This window comes from Chionomys nivalis, chromosome 4, assembly GCF_950005125.1.
Source record: "Chionomys nivalis chromosome 4, mChiNiv1.1, whole genome shotgun sequence".
NCBI lineage: Eukaryota > Metazoa > Chordata > Mammalia > Rodentia > Cricetidae > Chionomys > Chionomys nivalis.
This window is the reverse complement of record NC_080089.1, coordinates 119,303,069-119,329,418: the sequence shown is the minus strand read 5'-3', so window position 1 is coordinate 119,329,418 and position 26,350 is coordinate 119,303,069. Positions and strand designations below refer to the sequence as shown.

Genomic DNA, 26,350 nt, shown 5'->3' with positions numbered 1-26,350 from the left:
TGTTACACAGGATGGGGCTTGCTAGGAGGGGATAACCAGTCCCGGGAGCAGCCTGCAGAGGCCTGACCAGGATCTGTCTTAGCCTCTGCACCCAGCCAGGACCTAACAGATGCTGGTTTCCTAAGAGCTCCCGAACCTGAACTTGGTTCTTACCTGTTCCAGCCAGACTGGGCCCACCTTACCTGTGAAGTCGATATCCTCCTTCTTCAAACACAGTCCAGATGGAAGGCGGAAAGTCTGTCCCTTGATAAGGCCTTGGGCTAGCAGTTTATGGAAAGGCTCCCTGAGGAAGGATCACAGGGGAAAAGGGGGTGTATGTGGGGCTGCAAGGACATAAGGTATCTAGAAGTCATCTCTACAGACCACACCTGAATGTTAGGCTCCTTGGATGCAGTGGTAACACCAAGTCAAAGCAGCAGCCAAGGTTAAGCTCAGATCCACTTCCCAGAGGTGAAGAAGAAAGAACACTGGCCTCAGCTCTGGAAAGCCTATGAGCCACAAAGGCCACCTACTTGCTCTGGGTGTCCAGTATGACATGGGAGCAAGAGAAACTTGTCTCAAGGTGTCAACGGGAAGATGGAACCAAATGACCGCATGAGAATATGCATCACTGGGTGCCGGCTGCCTATCAGGCCAGGAGCACTGAAGGCTGTCTTTGTGAAGGATGCTTACTATTCCCCTCAGCCTAGCACATGCTTAGATTCTTTTAAAGTTTAAATCTGACAAGTTGGGCAGGAATAGATAATTTCTGTTAAAATCTAAATATGATTTACTTTTTTGTGGTAGTTTAGGTAAAAATGGCCCCACAGGCCAATAGGGAGCAATACAATTGGAGGTGTGGCCATGCTTGAGTGGGCATGGCCTTTTTGGAGGAGGTGTGTCACTGGGATCAGGCTTTGAGGTTTTAGAAGCTCAAGCCAGGCCTGTAGTTCATTTTCACTTCCTGCTGTCTGACAATCCAGATGTAGGATGTTGTGGAATATTCCTTTATACTGAATGAAGATGTGTCACTATGGCTGGCTTAACAGAGAGCTGAAAGGTCATTAGCTAGGCAGGAAGAGGTTAGGAGGGACTTCTGGGGACAGAGAGCTCTGGGGAAAAAATGAGAGGTTGCCAGCCAGGTGGAGAGAGAGTAAGACATGCAGGACAGAGAGGTAAAAGTCACAAGTCATGTGGCAACACGTAGATGAACAGATATGGGTAATTTAAGTTATAAGAACTAGTTAGAAATAAGCCCAAGCTAAAGCTGGGCTTTCATAAACAATTATAAGTCTCCAGGTCATTGTTTGTGAGCTGGTGGCTCAAAAGAACGTCCAACCACAGTAGACCATGGCAGCTCCTTCTCCAGCACCATGTCTGCCTGCACGCCACCATGCTTCACACCATGATGGTAAGGGACTGAACCTCTGGATCTGTAAGCCAGCCCCAATCAGTGTCTTCCTTTATGGTCAAGGTGTCTTTTCACAGTGACAGAATCCCTAAGACACTGTTCTCCCTGGTCCACTTCAGTCTGCAGCGGCAGCTATCAACGGTTGGGTGTGTCGTAGTTACTTTTTTGTATTACCATGACAAAACAGCATGACCAAGCAATTTATAAAAGAAAGCATTTAATTTGGGGCTCATGATTCTAGAGGGTTAGAGTCCATGACATCATAGTGGGAAGCAGTAGCAGACAGGCAGGCATAGTGGGTCCTGCAGAAGAGCAGCCAACACTCATAACTGCTGGATCCATTGTCCAGTTCTGTCCTCACACATGCCTTTCCTGGCAAGGTCTCACTCTGTAGCCCTGGCTGGGCTTGAACTCTCTACGTATATTAGCGGGTGTTGAACTCACAGAGATCTGCCTGCCTCTTCCTCCTTGATGCTGAGATTAAAGACATGCACCACCACCCTTACCACAATGGTTTTATTCTTAAGAACCACTGAATTCTTTTTTTTTCCTCCCCATTTCATTTTGTTTTGTAAGAATCTGCCCAATTCTATTTTGATGCATTTCAGCAAGTAATTCCAGACACCATCCTATGTGGAGTATCTAGTGCTGCTCTGGACTGCAAGATGATACTCATGCACACAAGCCTTCCAACATCCTAGTTCTGGGGTGCAAGTTCACTAACATGGGGGGCAGGGCAGGTGGGGGAACTTCTACTCAGGGAATCTGAAATTCAACAATGTAAATGGACCCAACAAGCTACAGCCCTGTTAGCCTTGTAGGTTAATCCCACAGGATCTTTTACTTTATGTTCAAGCTCATCTGATTTAGGTGGGTAGTGATCCAAGTGAGTCCCACAAAGGTCCTGTCTACCAGCTGTGGGCGGGCAGTTACAAAGAGGAAAATGTTTTCTAGTAGATTCAGGAGGGCAGATAGGGCAGCCAAGAGACTGAGAGGGATGAGGACCAGAAACAAAAGATTCCTGACCTTTGTATGTCAGTCCTGTACTGCACCACAATCTCAAGGTCCAAATGCTAAATACACCTTCCTCTCTAAACTCTTTTAAATGAGCATCAGAGAGAGAGAGAGAGAGAGAGAGAGAGAGAGAGAGAGAGAGAGAGAATGCACAGGGGTATACAGAAGCAATAGTGGGAAATGGGGTCCATTTACAAAAGTGAAAAAAATCCAGTACAATCAATACTAAAATATAAATGCTGAGTATCATGTTTGTGAGGCCCCATTCAAATGACTGTATTAGTTGATGTCACAGGACCAAATGAGCAAGCTACTGTGTCAAGATAGAAGAGATTCCTCTATGTGTGCACAAAAGTCATCAAGCTCAAAAACAGATTTTGCTTAAATTTTTTGAAGATTTATTTTATTTTTGTGTGTGAAGGTTTTGATTACATGTATGTATATGCACCATGTGCATGCCTAGTGCCCAGGGAGGTTAGAAGAGGGCAATGGATTCCCTGGAACTGAGTCACAGATGGTTGTCAGCCGTGATGTGAATCAAATCCAAGTTCTCTGCAATTGCAACCAGTGCTTTTAACCACTAAACCATCTCTTCAACCTATCTGTTTGCTTTTTGAGAAAGGGTCTCATTCTGCATCCCAGACTAGCCTCAAACTCAAGAAGCCCAGTTGGCTTTAAATTCCTTTGCATCCACAGCAACTAGTAAAACCACACTGAAAGCAACCCTTGTGTGAGTTTACACAGGTCACCCATCCAGTCAATTCATTCAAACTACCACAACCTTTAGCCCCTTCTAATAAGGACTGTTCTCTCACTCTCCTCTCTGCTTCCAGGGCACCGAGCCCAGGTGATGGTACCCTGCTTTAAAACATAAATCTTATGGCCACAGAGGTGAGACCCAGAGGGACGGTGGGATGGAAGACAGAGGGACTGGGTAAGCACTGCTGCCCAGCCCTGAGCCGTCCTCGCCTTCCAGGATGGTGCATCTGGACTTCAAGCTAATTACGAAGCAACACTGGGAGGATTTAAAACAGAAAAAATGTACGACTTGTAGGAACGCAGTTCAGGAATGGAACTGTGTGAGAATTCTGAATGCTTGGAGGAAACTCTTCAAAAACACAGAATTATTCTTGGAATGTGCTTTCGTGCTTCTCCCATGTGTAGTGGATAGGAGTGAGTTTACTTCAGCTGTTATTAACATATGCTTCTGCCTTAGGCGGGGTTTCTATTGTTGTGAAGAGCCACCAGGCCCATGGCAGCTCTTATAAAGGAAAACGTTTGCAGTTCAGAGGTTCAGTCCATTATCATCACGGCAGGGAGCAAGGCGGCATTCAGGCACCATGTGGAGCTGGAGGAGAAGCTGAGGGTCCTACATCTTGCAGGCAACAGGAAGTCAACTGAGACACTGGGAGGTATCATGAGCATAGGACACCTCAAAGCCCGCCTTCACAGTGACACCCTTCCTCCAACAAGGTCATACCCGCTCCATCAAAGCCACATCTCCCAATGGGGCCTCCCCCTATGAGACTATGGAGCCAATTACATTCAAACTACCACAACCTCTAAGGAAAAACATATATTTGCCACGCGTGGCTTGTCCTTGTGATGGCACACTTTATTCAGGTGACTCTTCTTAACTCTCTGAGTATAAATTGTCTGATGCCCTGAATAAAGTTGACTATTGCATGGGACTTTAGTTTGCCTCATTTTTAGCCCCCCCCCACTCTCCCAAGTTCATACTGTCTCACAGAGGTAAACAGGTATTATCTTAATTAGCTTCTTATTGCTGTGATAAAACACCATGGTCGAAAGCAACTTACAAGGGAAGGAAAGAGTTTATTTCACTTTCACATCCACATTGCAGACCATCATTGATGGAAGTCAAGGAAATAGCCTGGAGGCAGAAACTGAAGCAGACACTGTGTAGGAAGGCTGATAATTGACTTGATCGGCCTGCTTTCTCACACCATCTAGGATGCCCCTGCCTAGGGATGGCACTAAGCACAGGGGTGGGACCCTTCCACAGCAATATAAAAAAAAAAAAAAAAAAAAGCCCTATATCCTTGTCTATGAACCAATTTCTCAATTAGGATTTCCTCTTCCGGGCTGGAGAGATGGTTCAATGGTCCAAAGGATCCTGATTCAACTACCAGCACACACATGCCAGTTCACAACTGTTCCAGGGGATCCTATACCATCACACAGACAGGCAAAACACAGAAACACATTAAACAAATCTTAGAGAGAGAGAGAGAGAGAGATTTCTGCTTCCCAGATACGCCAAGGTTTGCGTCAAGTTGACAAGAACCAACCAGCACAGTCTTTGCTGAGCAGGGAGACCAACAGCAGACTAAGTAGCGCTCTACAGAGTAGGGATGCTGCCCGCAGCACCAAGAGGTGCCTCAGTGAGCTCCACAAGGATGATCTGTGTTTTTAGCACAAGCCTGTCTCATACTTATTCAGCGTTGCTGTTACTGTCTCAGGTGCCAGCATCCCTTCAACAGGGTGTGAGGTTTTCACACTTCTCTCACACTGGGCACTGATTTTTGTCACACTTAGGAGAAACTCAGGAGCCGGGCATGGTGTCGCAAACCTTTAATTCCAGCACTAGGCAGGCAGAGGTAGGCAGGTATCTGTGAGTTTGAGGCCAGCTTGGTCTACAGAGTGAGTTACAAAATAGCCAGAGCTACACAAAGAAACTTTGTCTCCAACAAACAAACAAACAGAAAAAAAAGAAACTCAGGGGTGTGGAAGTGTGGCTCAGCCGCACAAAATATGCTTACCACACACAAAGCCATGGATTTACACCCAGCACCCCCAAAACATGTCTATGGTGATTAAAATCAGCAGCATCAAGAACCAGGGGAACAGCCTGGGCAGTGGCCGCACACAGCTTTAATCCCAACACTCGAGAAGCAGAGGCAGGTGTATCTCTCTGAGTTCAAGGCCAGCCTGGTCTACAGAGCAAGTTCCAGGACAGCCAGGGCTACACATAGAAACCCTGTCTTGAAGGAGAAAAATAAAACAGACTCAGGGGACTGAGCATATGGCAGCATGCCTGCAATCCCAGCTACTCAGAAGGTTGAGACAGGCCTGAGACTGAGGCCAGTCTAGGCTATACAGCATGGCGTTTTCTGAAAGGAAAATGAAAAAGACTCAAAGGTAGGGAGTTGGGATCTTTTTATTTATTATTCTTATTGGTATTTTGTTGTTTCATATAATCAAGTGACACACCACTGCCACCTCCCGGGAATATGTAGAATTGCAACTCACCAGTGAGCCCCCTAACCCTGGCTAAGTACTCCTCTGCCTCATCTTTTAAAACTCCTCTCTCTCCCTCCCTTCCCCCTCCCCTTCCCCCTCTCTCTTCCCCTCTCCTCTCTGTGTTTAAATCAAATTGTCCAATGACAATTAGCACTCACAATTAAAAGCACACCAGTCCTGGGGTGGGTACAAGTTGATGGCATAGCCACGACAGGTCTTCATGACCCAGCCATGTGTGCAAACACAGCCATGCAAACAGTATCTAGTGTGGCCTCCACTGCTGCCCAACTAGGCTGACTACTAGCAGAACCATTTACTTTTGTTTCAAAACTACTTCAAAGAGTTTATGAATGAAGGCTTCAGGGCGCCCACCCTGGCCCTTTTCCTCATAATTGGCAGGTGTCCTGTGGAACAGGAGTGTTCCAGGAGCAAGGCTCTGATAACGAATGTGCCTCAATTTCTGAAAGCTACGTTACGAGATCTCTGAAGTCCATCTGGACTCCAGCTTCTCGCAGCTGTACTGCAGCAGGCACCGTCTCAGACAAGTATTTAGCATAGGGATGATCAAACTTGGCATGGGGAGAGGGGTGGGAGCTGGAGAGAAGGCTCAGCAATTAAGAGCTCTGTTTGCCCTTCCAGAGGACCCAGGTTCGATTCCTGGCTCCCATATGGCAGCGCACTGTCTTTAACTCCAGTTCCAGACAATCCAAATGCCCTTTACTGGTCTCCAGGGCATGTACATGTGTGGGAAACAGACATACATGCAAGCAAAACACTGACATACATAAAATTTCTAAAATACGGCACGAGTGCCAGTGGCCTGGCTATGGTCCCCCAGGGCCCCGAGTCTCATCAGTACTGCAGATTTCTCTACACCAACCACACGTGCAAACACGGGCTGAATGAAAGTGCCTCTCCGGCAGAGACAGAGACGGCCTGCTTTGGCCAGGAGAGTGCGACTCCCACTCCCCTGATTCTTCTGTCTCCTGACCCATTCAGCTGCACCCCTGGGGGTAGACTGTTTTCATCAACAGGGACGCTTAATCTGTGTAACATAGTCAGGAACACAATGCTGGAATCCTCACCATTTCCAGGTTAGTTCAGGCTCCTCCACTAATCAGAAATTAGAACTACTGACACCTGCTGGGCATTGAGGCCACCTCTGCTCTACCTCTAACGAAAGAAGGAAGAGAGGAAGTAAGCTCAGGAAATTCCAAGCATAGATTGACAGGCTACAATAGGTGTCATTTCTATGAAAACTGAAGATCTAGACAGCAGCTGCCTGCTACCCTGACTGGGCCAGGTGGCTGTTTATGCAGAACAAAGCTGAGACCGGCCTCACCCAGAATTGCCAGAAACTTTCCTGGGTCTCCCTTTTGCAGGCTACATACTGTGAATGACAGCTTTTATTATGGCTAGGCAGTGCTAATGCATGCCTTTAATCCTAGCACTCAGAAGGAAGAGATAGGTGGAAATCTGTAAGTTCGAGGCCAGCCTGGTCTGCAAAGCGAGTTCAGGACAGTCAGGGCTCTTTACCCAGAGAAGCCCTGCCTCCAACAACAACAACAACAACAATACTGTAATCACTGCGAAAACCTGGGCTGGTATACACCTATAAATAATTCCAGCATTGAGAGAGGAAGAACAAGAGTTCCTCTGGCCTGGGCCAGGTGGTGAGTTTAAAACAAAAACAAAAACACACACACAAAATTTCCATGAGACTGTGACAGTAACAGGACACAAGTCACAGCTGGCAAATCTGTTTTCACAGAAACAAAATGCAAAGTAGACCAAGTTGCATAACCGGAACCACAAGCATTTTAACTAATTATTTAACGGGGCCCAGTGACATCGATATGTTTAGTGTCCTTCTGATGCAGATCAGGTGTTTTTCACCCAGAGACATCAAGGTCTCTGGAGTAAGAAGTAGAAAGCCAATTTCAGAACGCAGTTATACCCAGCACATGGTAGAGTTCACACCCCAGAGCTGGCAGAGCTTCCAGCACCCTCATGCTGATGAAGCTGAATTTCTGTCTGCTTTACAGATAAGCTGAAAGTCATAGATAAATAGTCTTTTGTTTGAGTAGGGCTAATCCTCCTGCTTTTACCTTCCCAGTAGTAGTATTCCAGGCATGTGCATAAGTCATAGTTTTATCCCTAAAAGATTTTAAAATAGGGACAGCGAAGGTGGCTCAGTGGGAGAAGATACTTGTCACTGAGCCTGAGGTAGCAAGGGCAGCCCTGGAACATAAATGGTGAAAGAAGAGAACCAATCCCTGCAAACTGTCCTCTGAACCCCATACAAACACTGTGGCACACACACACACACACACACACACACACACACACACAAACTAAATTAATAAATGCAACAAAGGAATTTTAAATAGGTTCTCATTACGCAGTCCTGGTTAGCCTAGAGCTCCATGATTCACCTGCCTCTGCTCCAAGTGCTGCCAGTGCCAGCACTCCCAGGTAAAAAGTTAGAAAAGAGAAAATACATATATAGCTGTTGACCCAAGATTTCAGTGTTAGAACCAATGCTTACAAAACACTTTCCTCTGCCAGCTGTGGTGGTCACACCTTTACTCCCAGCACTCGGGAGGCACAGGCAGATGGATCTCTGAGTTTAAGGCTATCCTGGGCTACAGAGCGAGTTCTAGGACAGCCAGAGCTGCACAGAGAAACCCTGTCTCAAACAAACCAAATAACAAAGATGCACTCCCCTATCCTGTTAATAATAATAAATTAGAAAAATGAATGAATGCTTTAATAATTATGATAATCTATGCAGAAATAAAAAATAATGAGAAATATGTATGCTCCGAAGAGGAGAAAAACATCAAAATATTCCATTAAATCAAAAGACACATGTAATATATGTAATATTTACAAATGAGGGTCAGGCTGGGCACTGTGGTACATGCCTGTAATCCCAGCACTTGGAAGATGGAGGCAAAAGGACCAGTTTAAGGTCATCTTCTATTACAAAGTAAGTTTAAACACAGACAATCTTTCCCTCTCCCTAAAAAGCGGACCATTAAGACACATAAAAGGGGAAGACAAACAGAATATTTTTGTTCTGGAATATGAAAAGAAACTAAAGCCCAGGAAACGGATGGAAGATGGGGGATGGGAGGGAGAGGTACATTTCCTGTACTGCTAGTTCAACAGGATAGCCTGGGATCATCCTGTCAGCAGTGCACACACACAGAGAGTCTAAACTATTGTCCTAACAGAAAAGCAAGCGCAAAGGTCAGACTGGGCATAAAATGCACTGCTTAAAATGTGCCGTTGAGCTGGCAAAACCAAAACGAATAAAGAAACAACAAAAAACTCAAACCTCTCAAGCCCCGAACACTCAGAAAGTACATTTAATTCAGCTGGTTCTACTCTGAGGCATCTATGGGACCCGAGTAATCATGACTTCTAAGCAGGGCAGGGGCACAAAGACAGGAGATCTGGAGACCAAAACCCTCTGGTACAGAAGGAGCCACACGAGTATTAGGGAGCAGTTCCTGGTTGGCTAGCATAGGAAAGTCATTAGATTTCTCCTCTTTGACCATGGTGATATAAGGAAAAAACTTTCCTGAGACTCTACAGACATAAGACAAGATCATGACTTGAAGGTGGGAGGAGAGAACTGGTTCCACGGAGTTGTCATCTGACCTCTGCATGCTGTGACGCAGGCGCCCTCCCCACATCATACACAGACAATAATAATAAATATAGTGAAGTCAGAAGTGATACATTCATAAAGCAAGTAATAAAAAATATTCTACGGAGTTATCTGGGGAAGGAATGGTGGAAAGGGGCTTCTTGTGTGTACCAAGGTGTCAGTAATGTAACATTCTACTTCCCACAGTGACCTTGGAAGCATGCATGTTCATTTTACATTTTATTCTTTGTTTTTTAGAGAAAGGGTCTTTCTCTGTAGCCCAGGCTGGCCTCAGATCATGATCTTCTTGCCTCAGATTCTCAAATGTATCATATAATATATTAAACGTATTTTATGGAGGAAAAGCATGCACATATACCTGAGATAGTCTCTCTGTGTGACCTAAAACTTACATGCAGTCACAGCTGCCCTCAAGCTTGCAGCCATCCTCCTGCCTTTGCCTCTTGAGTTCTAGGACCACAAAGTATGCCACCCTTTCATATATCTTTTGAATGTTATGAGGAATGCATGATAGGTCAACGGGAAAAAAAATCAGTGGATTTAGAATGCTACCTTCTGCTCTGATACACATCAGGGAAGGATTCAGCTGAGCTTAGAAGCACAATTTGCACAGTGACAAATGTGTGAGATACTACAACCCATAGAGCAGCACAAGAGTCCTCTTCACTTCACAAGTAAACGTCAGATGCTCTGAAATCTGGATTTCATGCAAGCCCAAACCATTCCACACCAAACTGAATGAGAAAAGGAAATAAGAAAGGAAAGGGACATGACTGCTCCCGGGAAAGTGGAGGAGAAAGTTTATTACAGATACATGGGAGTAGACATGACCAGACTGAGCTGTGCCGTGTGGAAGGGAGAAAGGGAACCAGGTGCAGGAGCCAAGAGGCCCAAAGATACAAAAAGAGAGTGGGTAACCAAAATGGTCAGATTGTACAGGGAAAAGCAACCCAGTCCCCAGGCTGGAGAGTTGTGTGGGGGCAATGCCTGCTAAGAGGGCTCTGTAGCAGGTAGGGGCTGATGGACTGCAGGAAGAACCGGGCAGCAAGGTCTGCTTTGATATGTTCCTCAGCCATTTGTCCCAGGTCTGAAACCTAACACAAATGATTAATAAGAGTTTTGTGTAAATGGACCTTGCATTGTAAAGGCCTACGATGGCTTCTAAAGTATATCTGAGAAGCAGAATTTTTTTATTCACAAATTTACTTTGATTCAGAACAGTTACTTGCTTCTAGTTGCTGCTTGTGAACAGAATTCTTTATCAAAGTACTACAAATATTCACTTGCGCAGGCCTTGCACCTTACATGGGCAGTGCAATAGAGTCAGTCTCACTGGCAAAGGCACGGGTGAGCCAGCCCTGATGTGTGAGCATGGAAGAGCTGTTATGTGGCAGCATGGGTGGGAGGGAAATGCCCTGTGTCCCATGTCCCACATCCCCCCATCATCCCAGGTAGATGGGAAAGCTGGCTCTGAGGTCATAAGAGCGGGAGAGCTGGCCCTGACCCTCATCTACTGCAGCACTAGGGAGAGTGGCCCCTACGCCATGCCTGGGAGCTAATCCTGCTGGTGTAGGTATGGGAGAGCTGACCCTAAGGGCATGAAAGCAGGAGAACTGGTCCCACTCCTTGCTCACTGTTGCAAGGGGTGAACTTGCCAGGGCAATGCAGGAGAGCTCACCCTGGTGGTAAGGACAATGGAGAGCTGGCAGGCTGACCAACCCTGCAGGTACCCAGGTCCAGATCCAGAGTTATGGGTTGGCCCACCCCAATTTCCACCTCATTTGTGATCCTGCAGACCCAAAGATGCTGGATCTCCCCAACACAGGGCAACAAGCAGGATAATCAAGAGAAGCTTCAGTGAGGGTTCAGCATTTATACAGTAGCAGAAACCAGAGGCCTTAACCTGACCCATGACTCTTTGAAAAGAACACTACAAGTAAAGATATATTATATGGACAAAAGGGTTTACTGTGTGACCTACTATGTCACACTACAGCTTCCGTGATGAGGTTTTTCCACCCTTTTCTTTTTTCCCTTAAATTTTATTTGGGGGTGGGGCGTTGCAAGGGCAGAGGGTGGATACGCAGGGATAGGAAATGAATGGGATTGAGATGCATTATGTGAAAGACACAAAGAATAAGTAAAAAGAAAGTTAAAAACAAAACAAAACAAATTCTCACCTGTGCTTTACCATCTGTTGGTCATGGCAAAAATGACTGAAGAATCTTGCATAGAACAAATGCATGACAGCGTGCTCTTTTCCCCCGATGTACAAATCCACAGGCATCCAGAAGTCTGCCAGGGCTGAGCTAAAAGGACTAGGAGAAGATAAACGGGCGTTTTACAACCTTCTGTGCCACAGCCGCATAAATTAGACCTATTGTAATATGCATATGCCTTGAAAAGAATTACTGTCAGAAAAAAGAGACTCTTCTAACAAGAGAAAAACACATACAAAAGTGAGAAAAGAACCATTGTTGACTGGATCCATGAGGCGTTCGCTGACCTCTGCACATGGTTTGTGGCACACGCACACTCACAACACAATAAATAAATGTAATACAAATGTAATTTTGAGCTGCTGGTGGTGGTGCATGCTTTTAATCCCAGTACTCAGAGGCAGAGGCAGGTGGATCTCTCAATTCAAGGCCAGTCTGGCCTACAGAGTGTGAGTTTCTGGACAACCAGGGCTACCCAGAGAAACCCTGTCTCAAACAACCAAAAACCAAAACCAACCAACCAAACAAACAAACAAAACAAACCAGTAATTTTTGTATAGAACAAGAACAAAAGAAAACAATACCAGCAACAAGGCATCTCCACAGGATGTTTATCTGAATGGTGATCTTTAATTTTTATTATGATTAGACAATAGAAATGTTTAGTTCTCACCAATAGAGGGCAATAGCAGCACTTACAACAGAAACTAGCATGGTAGTAAATGTTCATTTTAAAACAGAAATCCAGTCTGGTTTTTAAAAGTGCTTTGAAGTAGCCAGCAAGAGTTTAAAAACGGCTTACTGAAGGAATGAAATTTATAAAGGTCCCATCATAAAATATCCAGTAACACCCTCATCTACGTCTTGACCAACATGGTTTTACCAAAGGTCAAACTTCCTCCTGCTCCTAATGTACACAGAGGAAAGGAGTCTCCAGGTTCTCTATTTGCTGGCTGCTGCCTCGGGAAAGAGTCATTGTGGCTGGGAAAAGACCTCTCTGTTGTTTGAAGTCAACTGAGGGAACTTCTGCTTCAGAGGATCTGTGCTCGCTGGTTTCAAAATCTCAGTTTTCTCCCCAGTGCTGCGAAGAACTTTCCCCCTAGCGTCTCCTTGGCTGGCTAGCTCTGAGCGGGAAACGTTAACTTCTAGTGGCAGTTAGTATAGGTCTCTTTTGCAGTCACTACTGTGACAGCATTCACAAAATCAAAAATAAGAAAGAAGCTGACTGGTCAATAGCTGAACAGGCTAAGGTTAGGTGGGAAAGTCAGATTGAAAATGCTGGGAGGAAGAAGGGAGGGACGAGGGGAATAGTCAGCAGATGCAAAGAGAAGCAAGATGGGCAAGCCATACTGAGAAAAGGTACCAAGACACATGGTAAAGCACAGATAAGAAACATGGGTTACCATAAATGTTAAGAGTGAGCTGGTAGCAAGCCTGACCTTTGGCTGAGCATTTGTAATTAAGGTAAGCCTCAGTGTGGTTATTTGGGAGCTGCTGGCAGGACAGAAACTTGGGCCTACAGACATCACCACATCTGGCCAACCTAGTCACATTAATTCTACATTCTACTTTTTTTTTTTTGACATAGGGTCTTGGGCAGCCCAGGCTGGCCCCTGAACTCTTGATTTTCTTGTTTCTGCCTCCTGAATTCTGGGATTATACACATGTGCCAACACTTTGGTTTCCACTTTTACTTTATTTAAAAATGTTTATATTTCCCAGCACTCGGGAGGCAGAGGCAGGTGGATCTCTGTGAGTTCGAGGCCAGCCTGGTCTACAAGAGGTAGTTCCAGGACAGGAACCAAAAGCTACGGAGAAACCCTGTCTCGAAAAATCCAAAAAAAAAAAAAAGTTTATATCTGTTAATGATTTCTAGTGTCTCCCTGAGTCCAAAACCAGGCATCCCTACAGTCCCTAAGTGCGGTGATTTCACATCTTCCTCTAGCTATCTTTCAATTTGTATTATAGTTGGGATTTACTAGGTTGAGCAATCCAAAATAATAATAATTTAACAGGGGCTGGAGAGATGGCTCTGTGGTTAAGAGCATTGCCTGCTCTTCCAAAGGTCCTGAGTTCAATTCCCAGCAACCACATGGTGGCTCACAACCATCTGTAATGGGGTCTGGCGCCCTCTTCTGGCCTGCAGGCACACAAGCAGACAGAATATTGTATACTAAATAAATAAATATTTTTTTTAAAAAGAATTGTTTTTAAAAAAATAATAATAATAATTTAACATACTCACTTGAAAAAAGCCTTCTCCTCTGGTATTAGGGATGGAATCCCAGGCTTTTCCAAGCTAGACAAAGGTTCTGTTCCTGAGCTTCCACAAGCTAAGAGTCTGGCATGAGGTACGCGGCTGACCGATAATACCTACCACTGTGTCTGTGGAACTACTCTGGTCCAGCCCGATATCCAGCATCAGTACAAAGGTACATCTGCCCACCTTGTGTTCTGAATGGATATGTGCACTTGGCATTCTTTCCACAGTCTTCCTGAGGCCTCTGGAGCTTTGCTGTGGTTCAGGGCTCCTCTGAATTCTCCTCCTTCTACTGTGTCTGGGTACCAGATACACATACACACGATGGGTGTTTCCTCTGCCAGCTCAGCTCCTCTCTCTCTATCCTCCCAGGCATGTCCCTAGCACCTCGCTTGCATATCTAATTCCATCATGGTTTTGCTTCATGGAGGATGCAGTGTTACCTGTCACACAGCAGGGACATTACCTGTGAGTGTTGTGGGGGTCAGTGTATCTGAAGTAGTACCACGCAGAGTCCACAAAGGTGTCCATGGTGTCCGTCTCTCTCCTGGCTGATCCTTTACACCTGAGAAAGGAAATTTATCAAATGTTTTTTTCTAGAATTCAGTGCCGTTTCCCACCAGCTGTACTTCTGAGGTGTTGGGCCTCCGAATATTTCACTTCGAGCAGCATAAGGTTGAGTGAGGTGCGCTTGGAGAACTGGGAAAAGGAGATGGAGACCCCAAGAGGAACAGAGAAACCTTCCATTCACTAAATACACAAGAGCTTGAGTCTATTTTCAATTTGAAAATGAAAAGAAAGGGTCCCTCTGGCAGGAGTTGTCAGACAAGTCCTGTGTGCCTACAGGGAGGGGTGCCCATCTCCACAGTGATTCTCTAAAGTCAAGTCAGGAATTTATTTGGATTACATCTTGTATTCGACCACAGACACTAGTTTGGAAAGTAACTGGAAGATAGAGGCACCGTCTCCTCTTTGCCCAACCTGCAGAAATGCTAAGGAAAACAGAGGCCCACTACCCAGAAACAATCACATCTGGCTAGCACTCACCATGCTCACTTCCATTAATGTCTCCTTGGGCTTGAAGACAACTGGGTGTTACCACCAATACCAAGCCCTCAATGGGCACAATGTCACCAGGTTGGTCTGGGTGCAGCAGAACTAGGCCAAAGGTGTCACACAGATACTAGCTCATCAGGCTGCCAGAATACCAGGGACTCATGAGACAGAATACCCCAACCCCAACTGTGCAGGAGAGGAATGAGGTTCCAAAGAAACAGGCCCAAGGTCTTAGAACCCAACAGGAAATATATAAAGAATCCTCAGCTGCTGGCCCCAAGGCTACTGTCTGTATATCTCTGTGCTGTCCGCTCGATTGCACTGGCCTGGTTGCTCATACTTCTGGACGCTCACCCAATTCACTCAGAGAGTAAGGTCAATTCTGAGGCCTGGGCTCTGCCCTCCAGAAATTCTGTGGTCCTGTCAAGAAGCCATATTACCACACAAGGCTGCAGTGTGGTACTGAATGTGAACACTCCTTCACAAAGGGAAAGACAAAAAAGAAATGGTTTGATGTTCTGTTTGGTCAGCTGACAACAGCATCATGAAAATCATACTAGAAGTCATCCTACTGGTCTTGGGAAAATCCAGTCCCGCTTCAAAATGAGAAAGGAAAGAAAGCTGGTGTGTTTCAGTGGTCTAAAGAATGAACGCACAGGCTGTCTTTCCTGTACTCCACGACTGGTGCTCAGACTTCCATGGCTATCACAGGCTCTGTACTGGGAAACCATAACAGGAGAGAATTAGCCTTTCTCGCTTCAGGGAAGTTCTGTGGAATAGAAATGGCAGACAGTGCAACATCACGAGAACCTGCAATCTTTCCCTCCACTGGAGCCGTGTTCCAGGGCCCTCTGCAGAAGGTAGCTCAGGTTCTAGACTGTTGTCTCAAAGGTTCCAAAACTCCTTTGATATTCCTTTTAGGCGAGAAAGAAGGCAGCATTTAGCACCCAGTGAGAAGAGGTGCCCTCAGGGTGCTGGCTGTGGCTCCTCACCTTGGGCAGGGGCAGTTCACCCACTCCAAAGCTGAGGCCAGTGGGGAGCCTCCTTTGCCAGAGAAAGATGTGATGCTGGGCAAAGTCACAGGCAAGTCTTGCAATGGTACAGGCACAGGGCCACAGGTGGGGCAGTGGACAATGGGGATCGGCGTGCCCCAGTAGCGCTGTCTTGAGATCAGCCAGTCTTTCAGTTTATCACTCGTGATGTCTCCGCCCACTCTCATCCCCCGGGCCTTCTGAGTCAGGGCTAGGAAGGCGTCCTGCCGGGTCATACCTGTGAACTGGAAGAGAAGAGAGTCAGCTGTCAGAAAATCTCTGAAACACTGCATCAATATGTGACTACCACAAGGGTCTGGTTCTGTGCAGGGCCACATAGGCACTCCACTGAACCCTGTATACATTTATCATTCTATAGGTCCTTTCCTCCTTAAGCTAACATTAAAAATCACATTTTGCAATTGCACTGCTAGGAAAACAAGATTTTTGATCCTGAAAGTTCAAGGTTTTTTTGTTTCCAATTAAAAATGTATTTATTTTATGTGTATGAGTGTTTTATCTTCATGTATACCTGTGTATCACATTTGTGCCTGGTGCCCATGGAGGTCAGAAGAGGGGTATAGATCTCCTAGAACTAGAGTTGCAGACGGTTGTGAGCTGCCATTTGGGTGCTGAGTGGACACAAGAACCGGTCCTCTGGAAGAACAGAAATCTCAACTGTTGAGCCATTTCTCCAGCTCTACTTTCAAAATTCTGAAGATTTTCCAGTAGCCTTGAGAAGCAACGTTGAACATGGGCACTGTGCCCACTGCGTGTGGTGGGCAGCTGGCCCTGGGTCTGTGGCCCTCCCTTTCTGCCATGCCCTGTAATACCTGAAGAGAGAATTACTACCAGTGTCTAACTACCAGTGAGGAGCTGTACAATATTGTAGGGGTAGCCCCAGCCAATCACCTTGTTTGTAGGGCGGGGTCGCCTGAGGATATTTTTTACTAATAAATATTGTTGGTGTGCTCTCCCCCACTCCTTTTGCTTTCCTGCTTTCTACTGGAACCACGGGTTCTGTGAGTCTTTTCCTAATTAAAGCTAAATATATTCTTATAATTTCTGTCTGCCTTCATTTACGCCGCTACACAATATGTATTTTTAACGACTCTTTTCTAAGAGGAAAATATTCAGAGAAGAAAAATTCAGTGTCACATCTTAAGGCAAGCAGGAGGCCACATCTGCCTCAGCCTGAAGAGACAAACCATCCTCTGTATTTAATACTCCGATTTCACAGACAACAGGGCTGAACATTACTAGTTCAAAGGCAGAGGTCTCTCTTCACTGATGCTCTCCAGAGGCCGAACTAATTGGATGAAGTGAGCCATAAGACTGGCTGACATTCAGAATGTGGGCACCTGGGATCAGTCCTGTTGTATGCCAGGCCTCAGAGGCACAAAGATCAATGTAATCTGCTCATGATCTCAAGGAGGTCATAATCACAGACATGTCATAATAAGAGCGCTCAGCCATGCTTACCAAAGTAACCCGTCTTACCACTGAGGTGAAGAGTTTTCCCCAAGAGTTTACTGTAAAGTGGTGGCTATGCTGTGGGGGAGAGATTCCCTAGTCTGTGCTACTGACATCATGTAGCTGTGGTACAAAGCTCTCCTCAAAGTTTGTCTTCTCGTGTGCCACTGTCCTCTGCTCCAGAAGCTCATGAAGAAAACAGCTTTTCCTCCACCCTTCACTGACAGAATTTGGCTGAGTATTCAGCAAAGAGTCAGGAGGAGACGACTCAAAGACTACCCACAGCTATCTGAAAGCAGACAAAGAGGCTAACTAAAGCTCCGAGTCCCATCCAGAGACATGGGGGGTTCTCTGGGCCCAGAGAGACAGCCTCATTTTAGCCATGGATATCCCCTTCTTCACTTCCCAGAGCTAGAGCTCCCTTGTAGACACCCAGGCTTGGCTCTGCCATACCTCCAACAGGCTACACAAATGAGGGCCAAGAAAAAAAGGCATTAATATAACATGATTTATGTTTGGAGATACAAACATGAAGTCAGGCAATATCTCTCTTTTTAAAGGGGGAGGCTGGTCATTATTCTCTTATACATGGATGTATATATCTATATCTATATCTATATCTATCTATCTATCTATCTATCTATCTATCTATCTATCTATCGAGAGAAGCAGACAAAATGATAGACAGTGTAGTAGTTGGAATGTAATTGGCCCCCATAAGCTCATAGGAAGTGGCACTATTGGGAGGTATGGCCTTGTTGGAGTAGGTGTGGCCTTGTTGGAGTAGGTGTGGCCTTGTTGGAGTAGGTGTGGCCTTGTTGGAGTAGGTGTGGTCTTGTTGGAGGAAGTGTGTCATTGGGGCTTTGAGGTCTCTTTTGCTTAAGTTTTGCTCAGTGTCACAGTCTACTTCCTGTTGCCTTCTGATCAAGATGTAGCCAACACCATGGCTGCCTGCAGGCTGCCACGGTCCCTGCCATGATGATAATGGACTGAACTTCTGAAACTGTAAGTCACCACCTCAATTAAATGTTTTCCTTTATGAGAGTTGTGATGGTCATGGTATTTCTTTTCTTTTTTTCTTTTTTTTTTTTTTTTTTTTTTTTTGGTTTTTCGAGACAGGGTTTCTCTGTAGCTTTGGAGCCTGTCCTGGAACTAGCTCTTGTAGACCAGGCTGGTCTCGAACTCACAGAGATCCGCCTGCCTCTGCCTCCCGAGTGCTGGGATTAAAGGCGTGCGCCACCATCGCCCAGTTAGTCAGGTGTTTCTTCACTGCAACAGAAACCCTAAGACAGACAGGCAGATAGAAACAGAAAGGAAGGCAGAAAGACAGGACACCCTTATAGCTAAGTAGTCCCAAACCTGAAAACACTTGGATCTTCTGATATAATAGGACCAGAAACAGAACCAGGGGGACAACCAGTAATTGCTTCTCCAGTGACTCATCATTGGCCCGGTGTGGGACAATGATTCTTCTCCAGTGACTCAACTGTGCTGAGGCACCAGTTCCCAGATTAGGGCTCGTGTTTAAATCTCCTGGGGAACTATGTCTATTACTTATGTCCTCACTACCATTTATCTTTAGGTTGAAATATCTGGGTGGAGACCCAACCATCAGATTGTTATTTGTTTTGTTTCTTGAGACAGGGTCTCACATAGCTCAGGCTGGTCTCAAACTCTATGTAGCCAGGATAGCCTTGAACTCCTGACCTTCCTGCCTCACTTCCCAAATGTTAGGATTATAGGTGTGCACCACCACACTCTTCTTCCAAGCACCAATATTTGAAAACACTTTCCTGGTGTTTCCACTGTGTAGTCAAGTTTTAAAATGAACACTCTAAGCCAGTGCCCTCAAGGGATCTTGTGTGACTAGGGTAAGGTTGACAGTCCAGACTTTGAGTAGCAAGGCTCTAAGCCTGTGATTCTCAACAATGGTCCCTGGACCAGCACCACCACCAGTAGCACCAGCATCACCACTATCAGTACCACCTGCACCACTACCAGCACCAGCACCACAACCAGCAGCACCAATACCAGCACCAATACCAGCACCATGCAAACTCTCTGGAAACAGAAACTCTTGGGAAGACAGGATCTCTAGATATGTATTGCTAGTCAGGGTTTTAACAGGGCCAGCATGATGCTGATATATACGCTCAAGTGTGAGATTCACCTGAGCCACTTCTCACTTTAACCTCCCACCTCAAAAACTGCCGCTTTCACCACACTCTTCCGGTTCAGTTCAGCACAGGTGGGGCTCACATCCTGCCATGTGTACCAAACCAAACAAGAGATAACCCTGACTATGCCAATACAAATCTGAGCATCTGTTCCTTTCTGTGAGTGAGATAACTTTCTGTGGAAACAGCAGACAATCTGGAGCGAGCCAGCATCTTCCCCAGGAAGACGAGTCAGCACCATCACCTCTTCAAGAAGCCAAAGATTCTCTGCAAAGGTCATTCTCAACCAAGATTCTCAAATGAAGTTGTTCTAGGCTTGGATTGGATTAATCAAGCTAAGAAACTTCTAGGTGTTGAAGAGTCTTTTTCCTGAGAAACCAAGCAAGGCTGCAAGGCTGCTGGGGTAAGAGAGAGTGAAAGGGCAGCCTCAATGTGACGGTAAGAGCATGTCTTCACACCAATCTCAGGGTCTTGATTCACAAGTGAGTTATCAGGCATAGGCCGGGGGCACCAACCTCAGCAGATCCACTCAGTCTCTCTGTGCCATCTGGAGAAGTTTCAATGACTTTAGAGTAGGGCAGGCCCAGGGCTTGGGCTATCCTGGAGTCCTCTAAGCTGGTGCTGGGGATTCCTGTTCAGAGGGGAAAACACAAAACATCATCTCCTCTTAAGCGCTCAAAGCAAAGAATCAGGCAAGACTGATGCATGGTATTAGCGTCCCGGAAGGAAGCCAGAAAGCCACACCACACAGGGTACTGGGACACAGCCTTAGGGAGTTTGACACCCTAGCACAGATGTTCACCATGTTGGGATAATTTCCTGTAGGTCTTTGTCTCTGTTTTTTTCTTTTCTTTTCTTTTCTTTTCTTTTCTTTTCTTTTCTTTTCTTTTCTTTTCTTTTCTTTTCTTTTATTCTTAAAAAACATAGTTGCAAGCCTAAAAATCTACCATAAATGCTATGAAACGTTTCATTACAGGTGTGAGGGGAAACTGCTCAGTGGCTTCCTGGTGGGAAACAGTACTGACTACCCCAGCATTTTAACACCCTGAAAAGATCCGCCAAGACTGGACCCTGGAAGCCAGCACTGGAGACTGTGCTGTGCCCCCGAGAACAGCAGAACATCCTGAACAGGCATTTATTCTTGAGGAAATGAGGTGGGGCACAAGAAAACCACTCACCCAGAGGGGAAAACCTGCTGTTCTGACTTCAGCTGTGCACAGAAACAGGTTTTGGTGGCTGGTTATATAGGACAGGCTCTGGATGTGGTCCTGCTGATATGTTGGGGTCTGAGCACAGCACAATGAGCCTTCTACACCATCCTGGCTCCTTCCCGGACCACTTCCTCAGCAGGGACAAACATAATATCTCCCAAATTTGCCAAACGTCTCCCGGTGTTGAGGGTCATGGAAAATGCTGACATGCACACGGACATGACCCACTAGTGAAGGGTCCCACCAGAGGAATGGCTTACGGTCCAGAGGACACGTCTGAAGCTCTACAGTGCGGTGCAAAGCTGAGTTGTGACACCAAGCACAATGCCAAGGGAACGAGTGTTAGTGGAGGGAGGGGTGAGGATGCCAGGCAACAGCAAACAGTACCAACAAGTGCTTATAGTCACAGGGGAAGATGATGGTCATTTACCAGGTCTTCAATGTCCAGCTTAGGGTGACTCAGTGACAGCCCAAAGGAGACACTGTGGCCACATTTATCTAGTCACATAAAGAGTACTCTCTAGGCCGGGCAGTGGTGGTGGCGCACGCCTTTAATCCTAGCACTTAGGAGGCAGAGGCAGAGGCAGGTGGATCTCTGTGAGTTCTAGTCTAGACAGACAAGGCTGTTACACGGAGAAATTCTATCTTGAAAAACCAAAACCGAGTACTCTAAAATATGATAAATTCTAACTGGGCAGGTTGGATGGTAAAAATTCTGCGTTATTTCTTACTTGTTTCTGTTTTGTCCTTAGAAGACAAGAAACAATACTTTAGAAACTTCTAATTATACAACTGAGGGAAATAAAACATCAGAAAAAAACAATTCCCCATGCTCACCTAAAAACATCTAAATCCTAAGAAATTTAATAATGCATCAGTGATTTAGCCCAAAATGTTAAACACCCCTTGTCTGCCCAAACAGCCATAAGATTTTCCTCATTGTTTACTTTAGGTGGCTGTTTAAAACATCTCACTAATTACACAATGCATGGTTGTGATGGTCAGAAGTGACCGGAGAGCTCGGTGCCAGCTTTTCCACTTTGACACCTCTTCATCAGGACTGACCTGAGGTCATCGTAATATGAAATGTTATTTGTTCTGCACGTTTGCAGTCACATGGGAAATGCAGTCTAGCGCCATAAAGGCATGGCTGTGACAGGAAAGAGCTGCATTGGAGGATTACCCAGGGATGAGGATGCCTCTGTGACTCTGCAGATGACTTCATGGTTCTTTCCTGAGTAGTTCAGATTAGCCTCCTCCACAGTGACAAAACCCGGCCCACATGGATCCGATGCTTGTGGAACTCCCATCTCTGCACTTGCTGGCAGTTTTGTGAATTTTATTTTTGTTTGGTTTGGTTTTGTGAGACAGAACCTTACTATATAACCTAGGCCAACTTCAAACTCAAGATCCTCCTGCCTCAGGCTCCCCAATGCTGAGACTGAGTCACTAAACCTGCTGTGGATTTTGAAATTAGATTTTTAGTCTGTGTTGTATTATTTCCCATATCAGGTGTCCAAGTGTTCAAAGTTAACTCACAGCCCATGAGCCTGGGCTTTTCAAATACTCAACAGCAACCAGGAAGGCATGATATACCTAATACACTTTATTTAAAAAATTAAGAATGTATTTACTCATTATTATTAGTGTGTGTATATGTACATGTGCAGGCACATGTGGAGATCTGGAAGGCAACTTTCCAAATCAGGTTTCGGTAACTACCCAGGTTGACCGGCTTGAGTGACAAGCACTTTTGCACACTGAGCTGTCTTACCCTCCTTCCACTATGCTTTCAAATACACAGGTCTTTTTTTTTTTTTTTTTATCATTGTTTGTATGCTTGCTTTTGATTTTTACGGATGTGTTTTTACCATATCGTATGGGCTTTAAACTTGTGATACGAGACTGGAGAGACAAGTCAGCAGTTAAAATAATTTGTTTATATGGAGGACCCGGGTTCAGTTCCCAGCACCCACTCACAACCATTTGTAACTCCAGTTCCATGAGATCTGATTCCTTTTTCTGACCTCAAAGGCCACAGGCACATACATGGTACACATACATACATGCAGGCAGAACACTAATACACATAAAATACATTAAAAAAAAAAACACTTTAAACTTGTGATTGTCCCACCTCAGGCTCCTGAATGCTAGGAATTCAGGTGTGTACCACCATGCTCTTGAATATGTAGTTCTTAACTAAATAATGATTACATGGAAGGTAAGTGACTGGGGTTGCAGCTTATGGTAGACTGCTTTGCTAACAATGTGTGAAGCCCTAGATTTGATCCTCAGCTCCAAAGAGAATGAAAACAAAGGAACACAAAGTTTCACTGAGAGGCAAAAAAAACCATCACAGAATCAATGATAAACTCGAAGTGACAGCAAGAACAGTGAACCCTTGCCCTTAAACCAGTATAATCTATTAGCACGGATGACATGTGAACATTCACATACCTATTTTCGAATCTAGAGAACCTTCTAAGTCAGCGTTGGCCATGATAACGATGGGGACCTCCTGCTGCGTGAGCATGTTCACAGCCATCACTGGTGTGAGGCAATCTGAAAACAAGAGCAGATCTATCAGACAGACACACCCCAGAGTAGACAAGTGAGAAAAAGCAGCACAATATTGTCCACGCTGCGTGCTAATTGCTACAGAGCTAGTCCTTTGAAGGGTATTAGCAGATAATTTACACCAGAGGACATCAGAAGATTAAGCAAGCATGAGAGAAAAGTTTTGTCCTCCCATACGCACAAGGGAAGAAGAAAGGTGTTTCAGAGTTCCAGATGGAAAAGCCGTCTCATTACCACCTTTTACTTCTCAAAATTATCTCCAACAGTGAGAATAATAAAACACACAAAACCTTCCTGGAATGAAAGAGGAGACAGGAACTTCTAAAGCAAAGGATGATGATGGGGTTAGCAAGCAGAAAGCGAGAAAAGAGATTTCCAGACACCCAAAGACAGAACAGTTCCTCTCCACGCACCCTGTTCTTAGGAGATGCTGGGATATTGTGTTCTTGCAAGACGAAAGGCTAAATGGAGAAAGAAACAGGTGTAGGACCCAGGAAACAAGGACCCAGCAAAGAAAAGCCACAAGAACACTCAAGAAGGAAGTCAGAAGGAACTTTAGAGACATATAGCCAAGGCCTGGAGGGTGACCAAATCAGACCTGTACCAAACAGTGTCCAGAGTATCTTCGGGAAAATGAAAAAACTGATAAGATTGTCTGGAAGGCTGGAGTTTGGAGAAAACTCTATTGAGAGTTCTAAAGAGCTGATAGAGTATGGAAAGATTCTGCCAGAAATTCAAAGAATACAAAACAAACAAGAGAAAGGGAGAGACACATAGAGAGAAAGAGACTATGAATTTTAGAAAAAAATAATAAAAAGTTATATAAGAATGAGACAGTAAGGCTGGGCCTGGTAGTGCATGTCCATAACCCCAGTCCTCTGGAAGCTGCAGTAGGGTGGTAAATTTGAGGGTATCCTGAGCTACATAGTAACTTCTAGACTAGCCTGGGATACACAGAAAGAGTCTGTCTCAAAAATAAACAATGAAACAGAACAATGTAATAATAGTTTATATGATCCAGTTACCAATATTTATGAAACAAATGACTTGCATTTTATCCAACCATTGTATTATCTTGAATGAGCAGTAGCAGGAAAAGAGCCATACGTGTTGACATCCTCAATGAGTATATGGACTAGAAGCTTAAATACCCAAAGTCTAGAGGCACAAGAATAGTAACTGACAAATGCTTAATTTACTTGTGTTTAAAAATCAAAAATGAAAAGGGGGACATAAGAACAGACACAGAGGAAATACAGAGAATCATCAGGTCATATTTCAAAAACCTGTACTCTACAAAATTGGAAAACTTAAAGGAAATGGACAATTTTCTGGATAAATATCACTTATCAAAATTAAATCAAGACCAGATAATTAAACACATCTATAACTCCTGAATAAATAGAAACAGTCATAAAAAGTCTCCCAACCAAAAAAAAAAGCCCAGGACCAGATGTGGTTTCAGCTCAGAATTCTACAAGATTTTCAAAGAACTTATACTCATACTCCTCAAATTATTCCACACAATAGAAACAGAAGGAACACTGCCAAACTCTTTTTATGAGGCTACAATTACCCTGATACCCAAACCACAGAAAGACATTACTAAGAAAGTGAATTACAGACTAATCTCACTCATGAACATTGATGCAAAAATACTAAATAAATATTGGCAAATCGAATCCAAGAACACATCAGAACCATCATCCACCATGGTCAAGTCAGTTTCATCCCAGAGATACAAGGATGACATACAAAAACCTGTCAACGTAATCCACCATATGAACAAACTGAAAAATAAAAACCACATGATCATCTCAGTACATGCTGAAAAAGCTTTCAACAAAATACAACATCCCTTCATGATAAAGGTCTTGGAGAGAGCAGGGATAGAAGAAACATGTCTAAACAAAATAAAGGTAATATACAGCAAGCTATCATCCAACATCAAACTAAATGGAGAGAAACTCCCAGTGACCCACTGAAATCAGGACAAGATTGTCCACTCTCTTCATATCTATTCAATATAGTTCTTGAGGTCCTAGCTAGAGCAATAAGACACTAAAAGGAGATCAAGGGGATACAAATCAGAAAAGAAGAAGTCAAACTCTCACTCTTTGCTGATGATAGGATAGTTTACATAAGCGACCCCAAAAATTCTACCAAGGAACTTCTACAACTCATAAACACTTTCAGTAATGTAGCAGGATACAACATTAACTCAAAAAAAAAAAATCAGTAGCCCTCCTGTACACAGATGATAAAAGGGCTGGGAAAGAAATCAAGAAACATCACCCTTCACAACAGCCACAAATAGCAAAAATATCTCAGAGTAACTCTAACCAAACAAGTGAAAGTCTTGTATGACAAGAACTTTAAATCTTTGAAGAAAGAAATTGAAGAAGACACCAGAAAGTAAAAAGATCTCCCATACTCTTGGGTATGTAGAATTTACATAGTAAAAATGGCAATCTTACCAAAAGCAACCTACAGATTCAATGCAATGCCTAACAAAATCCCAGCAAAATTCATCACAGACCTCGAAAGAGCAGTACTCAACTTCATATGGAAAAGCAAAAAACTCAGGAGAACCAAAACAATCCTGTACAATAAAAGAACTTCTGGAGGCATCACAATCCCTGACTTCAAACTCTACTACAGAGCTACAGTACTGAAAACAGCCTGGTATTGGCATAAAAACAGACAGGAGGACCAATGGAACCGAATCCAAGACCAAGATATCAATCCACACACCTTTGAACACATGATTTTTGACAAAGAAGCAAAAACTATCAAATGGAAAAAAGAAAGCATATTTAACAAATGGTGCTGGCATAACTGGATATCAACATGTAGAAGAATGAAAATAGACCCATATCTATCACCATGCACAGAATTCAAGTCCTAATGGATCAAAGACTTCAACATAAAGCCAGCCAAACTGAACCTTATAGAAGAGAAAGTGGGAAGAACACTTGAATGCATTGGCACAGGAG

General features: G+C 44.6%; 1 protein-coding gene across 2 annotated transcripts in view; it reads right to left on the bottom strand.

Moving 5' to 3' along the window:
• Positions 1-26,350, bottom strand: part of Lars2 (leucyl-tRNA synthetase 2, mitochondrial) — a 97,422-nt gene that overhangs the window by 14,448 nt on the left and 56,624 nt on the right. For both annotated transcript variants that reach the window (XM_057767147.1, XM_057767146.1), the window contains exons 10-15: positions 23,235-23,339; positions 20,079-20,194; positions 15,875-16,158; positions 14,293-14,391; positions 11,528-11,665; positions 183-283 (exon numbers count right to left, since the gene is read on the bottom strand). In XM_057767147.1, the coding sequence (XP_057623130.1) occupies positions 183-283; positions 11,528-11,665; positions 14,293-14,391; positions 15,875-16,158; positions 20,079-20,194; positions 23,235-23,339 (843 nt within the window). The remainder of the gene's footprint in view (positions 1-182; positions 284-11,527; positions 11,666-14,292; positions 14,392-15,874; positions 16,159-20,078; positions 20,195-23,234; positions 23,340-26,350) is intronic.